The sequence below is a fragment of the Austrofundulus limnaeus genome, unplaced genomic scaffold (genome assembly GCF_001266775.1).
Source record: "Austrofundulus limnaeus strain Quisiro unplaced genomic scaffold, Austrofundulus_limnaeus-1.0 Scaffold1963, whole genome shotgun sequence".
NCBI lineage: Eukaryota > Metazoa > Chordata > Actinopteri > Cyprinodontiformes > Rivulidae > Austrofundulus > Austrofundulus limnaeus.
The window spans coordinates 20,813-25,705 of record NW_013954365.1 but is presented as its reverse complement, the minus strand read 5'-3'; the positions used below and the strand labels follow the sequence as shown (position 1 = coordinate 25,705).

Genomic DNA, 4,893 nt, shown 5'->3' with positions numbered 1-4,893 from the left:
CTGCAGGACATCAGAGACATGAAGACAGACTGCAGGACATCAGAGACATGAAGACAGACTGCAGGACAACAGAGACATGAAGACAGACTGCAGGACATCAGAGACATGAAGACAGACTGCAGGACACACAGAGACATGTAGACAGACTGCAGGACACACAGAGACATGAAGACAGACTGCAGGACACACAGAGACATGAAGACAGACTGCAGGACACACAGAGACAGGTCTGATGGAGACACATGGTCCTGCTGAGGACAGACTGCAGGACAGACAAGTTTTTACACATTTTCCACATGTGCTGCTGCCATCAAATTCAAAATTGCACTTTTAGATATTCATAGTTTAAAGATTTGACGTGTTTCATGTGAATAAAATATGGGTTTATGAGTTTTACAAACTATTGCATAACGTATTTTTCTTTTCACACAGTGTTGTAGTTCWTTTTATGTTTTAATCTGATCAACATGGTTCATTGTGTGTAGCAGCATGCAGGGGATGACCTGTTAAAGGACAGTCTGAGTGTGGACAGGATTCACCTGAGAAACAGTTGCTGTAAATGTTGCCCTGCTCCACATGGTTGTTCAGCTTGAGGCCGCTGTGAACGTCGTACATACAGTCCAACACTTTGCTGTAAGACAGAGAGAGGTGGAGACAACGACACAGTGTGTGTGTGTGTGTGTGTGTGTGTGTGTGTGTGTGTGTGTGTGTGTGTGTGTGTGTGTGTGTGTGTGTGAGGAAACAGTGGTTTACCTCAGGTTGATGTTTTGTAGCTCAGATCCAGCAGGACCTCTCTGACCTGTCGGCTGCCCTCCATCAGCTGCCTGCAGCTGGTTGACAGCAGCTGTGATGCCAGCAGCCCAATCATCTCTGTCCTCTCTGGAACAAGCCTCCAAATAATGATCCACCCCGGCCTTAGTCTGGACTTTAAACACCAACTATTCAAACCACGAAACAAAAGATCAGTGTTTCCCACAGAACTGTTCCAGTGAGGCCAAAACACAGATTACAGGTTGTTCCTAAATGTTAGGTAGATGATGCAGATCAGGTTGGAACAGAACAGAAACCTGAGGCTATAAATGTTCTCGTCAGAAGCAGTGAGGTGGAGTGTTTTCTACCAAAACAAAGGACCATAGAAACTAAACTCATGTCTGAAGGAATGGTAAGAGTGAAAAYGCAGCTACTGCCTGAAATTTCAACCTCCATCAACTTTCTGTAACAAAGAGCCAATCTGATTGAAGAGTTTATTAAAGGGAGTGATCAGGAGTGTACAACCTGCAGCTCTTTGGCTCTATGTGTCCCTGTGCAACTGTGACCAACAAGAACAAAGATGGAGACTAGTATTTATACTTAAAACCACAACAGAAAACGCTGACTGTAGCAGTTTTCTGCAACATGTGAATAAAATTAGAATGATACATGAGACAAACAACATGCACCAGTTCATTGATCCTTTAATTAACACCTTCCAGTGTTCACCTGTGAATGAAACACTGTTTAACCAAGAAAATAACAGGAAAACACAAAGTGTATTTTACTCTGTCCTGACTTACTGAAAGCAGTGTTCCAATGGGTTCATTTCAAGAACAATGAAAATTAAAAATCAAATCTTCTTTTATAGACTTTTGTAGTTGTTCCAGAGTTGCGCCGCTGAGGGTGGCAGCACGTTGGAGTAGCTCTGTTACTTTTATTGAGATTTTCTTTTCTTTGCAGGCGTTCATTCCTGCCTTTCTGCGGAAAAAGTAACATTTTTGGATGGCTGTTCATTTGTGTTTTGGGTGCTGTGCAGCTGGATTGGTTTTTGCCAATACTTTTTTATGCTTTGCTTTTTGTTATGATGCGTAACCATAGCAACAGGGTGATTTACAACAGGGAGCAGCTGATTAATATTGCAAAATCTGAAATAACACATCAACTGAAGCCGCAAGTCCCAGAGGAGTTGAAAAGGAGGCATCGTGGATGCAGAGCTGGAGCAAAGAGGCGAGAGAGRAGGAGGAAGTTCAAACCATCACTTCCATCAATCCTAATGGGCAACGTGAGATCATTAGCTAACAAACTGGATGAACTTCAAGCCCTGACAAGGACTCAGCAAGAGTATAGGGAGTGCAGTATTATGTGTTTCACTGAGACATGGCTGCATGATCATGTCCCTGATGCCAACATCTCTCTGCCAGGCTTTCAGACTATACGAGCAGACAGAGATTTAAAGAGCAGCGGGAAAAAGAAAGGAGGTGGATTAGCGGTGCTTGTCAACAACAGATGGTGTCATCCAGGACATGTTCCTGTGAAGTTTTGTCACTGCAGTCCAGACATTGAACTCTGGGCAGCAAGTTTCTGTCCATATTATTTACCAAGAGAGTTCACCAGTGATATTGTGGCAACTGTTTACATTCCACCCTCAGCTGTTGCTGACAATGCATGTGATATCATCAGTTCCGTTGTTGCTAAGATACAGACACAACACCCCAATGCATTTGTGGCAATATCTGGTGTTTTTAATCATGCCTCACTCTCTGCTACACTGCCAACCTTTCAACAGCTTGTCAGCTGCTCTACCAGAGAAAACAAGACATTGGATTTGTTTTACACAAATGTTAAGGATTCTTATATCGCCAATGCAAGACCTCCTCTGGGTAATTCAGATCACAGCCTTGTTTATCTCTGCTCAGAATATAAACCACTTGTTCAGAGACAACCTGTAACTACAAGGACTGTGAGAAAGTGGTCACAGGAAGCTGAAGAAGCCCTACAGGGATGTTTTGAAGCTACAGATTGGATTGTTCTTTGCCAGCCACATGGAGATGACATAAATGCCATGACTGAGTGTGTGACTGACTATATAGACTTCTGTGTGGACAACACCATCCCCAGCAGAACAGTGAGATGCTTCCYTAATAACAAACCCTGGATCACCAGTGAGCTAAAGGAACTGTTAAACTAGAAAATAAGAGCCTTTAGGGATCGAGACAGGAAGTTATTGAGGAGTATACAGAAGCAGCTCAAAGTCAAGATCAGAGACAGCAAGGAGGTTTATAGAAGGAAGCTGGAGAGTAAACTGAAAAGGAACAATATCAGAGAGCAGATCTTCTACAAGTCTGTTGTTGAGAGCGTCATCTCTTCTGCAGATCTTCTACAAGTCTGTTGTTGAGAGCATCATCTCTTCTGCCATCATCTGTTGGGGCAGCAGCATCAGATCCAGGGACCTAAAAAGGCTAAACAACCTGATAAAGAAGGCTGGTTCTGTTCTGGGGACGACTGTGGAACCTCTGGAGATGATGGTGCAAAGAAGGATTTTACATCAAATCAAGAACATTGTGGACAACCCTGACCATCCTCTTCATCAGACTGTCATAGAAAGACAAAGTGTCTTCAGTCGGAGGCTTCTTCAACTTCACTGTAATACAGACCTACAGAAGATCTTTCCTGCCCACAGCCATCAGCATCTACAATAAGTTTTTAGTTCAATGACTTACAACACCTAATTTACCTCTGGGATCAATAAAGTCTTTTTGAATTGAATTGAATTAAATTGGCTCATACTTTGTATGAATGTGATGCTTTAAACCAGGGTTATTCAACTAAACTGCTCTGGGGGGCCACAGTTACTGCAGACCAACAGCTGAGGGGCCCAACATCCAGCAATTAAAGTTATTCTGTAAATAAACCAAGTATTACAAACATCTGTTACCTTTGAATTAGTTTATTTTGCTGCATTTAATCATGAACACAACATACAGAACCTATAATAGTAGTGATAATTAAACATTATCAAAAACAAAAAGAACACATTCTGCCTCCTATTATTAGACACAAATAATATTTTAACATCTCTGACTTGAATAATTTTAAACCAATTTTATTTTCACTTTCTTCATTTTATCTTCAACTGCTTGTAGTTTTAACTGTCTTAAACGTTCATAGAAATGGTTTTTACCAGRTTCTAGCCAAAACTCTGATGTTTCTGTAGATACCAAACATGTCTGTGTTTAACTAAAACAACTTAGAGTAATTAAAGTAGAAAACCGGGGATTTGGGCTTAACAGATGAATGAACCAATCGGCGGGCCGAACTTTGGTCACCTGCGGGCCACATCCGGCCCGCAGGCCGCCAGTTGAATAGCCCTGCTCTAAACTTTTTTTTGCTTTTATTGTGAAGCATTTTGTGATTCTATATCTATGAAAGGTGCTACATAAATAAAATGTACTCAGTTTATTAAAGACAACCTCCAGTTCCCAGAAATGTTTATTTTATAACAAATTTCAGGAGATTTGTTGTGTTTTTGTCATATACAGTTTTTTTTTTTTTTGACAAATACAGCAATACTGGAGTTATGAAACCTTCTGGTACTACTTTGTTTTTTCTGTTGATATTACTTACTGAGAAAAAACACTGTTACTCCTCACCACAATTAAAATTGTCCTGTCTTAAATGTTGGTTTTAGACTGTCTTCATTTAGAAAGAAATAAAATAAATCCACAGTTTGAAGTCCTTATTACACAAAAAACATGTTTGTTTTTATGATTACTGGTTCTACTAATCCTAAATAACAGGGGAGGCATGCATTTTTAACATTTTTCAGGCATGGATTTTGGCCCAAGGTAACCCTGGGTGAAAAAAGACTAATTGACCTGATTTTTAAACTGAATAAGAAATGACACTGGATGAAAAAGTTAAAGTTGTGTCGTCGTGTAAAACTCAACCTTTTATTTAAACTTTGTTCGATGTTTGTGTTTCTGCAGGACTGAAGTCTAAAGATGGGTTTTCTCATGTATTCTGATCAGTCCGAGGAAAAGTGTGTGTGTGTGTGTGTGTGTGTGTGTGTGTGTGTGTGTGTGTGTGTGTGTGTGTGTGTGTGTTGTGTTGCTCAGTGCAGAGTCAGAGTTGCAGATCGTT

At 40.7% G+C, this 4,893-nt stretch overlaps 1 protein-coding gene across 1 annotated transcript in view; it reads right to left on the bottom strand.

The window, feature by feature from the left end:
* The window catches only part of plek2 (pleckstrin 2), a gene marked incomplete in the record, with an annotated part of 12,765 nt that overhangs the window by 5,583 nt on the left and 2,289 nt on the right, over positions 1 to 4,893 (bottom strand). Inside the window, 2 exon segments of the mRNA XM_014034093.1 lie at positions 540 to 631; positions 754 to 938. Of these exon segments, the coding sequence (XP_013889547.1) occupies positions 540 to 631; positions 754 to 938 (277 nt within the window).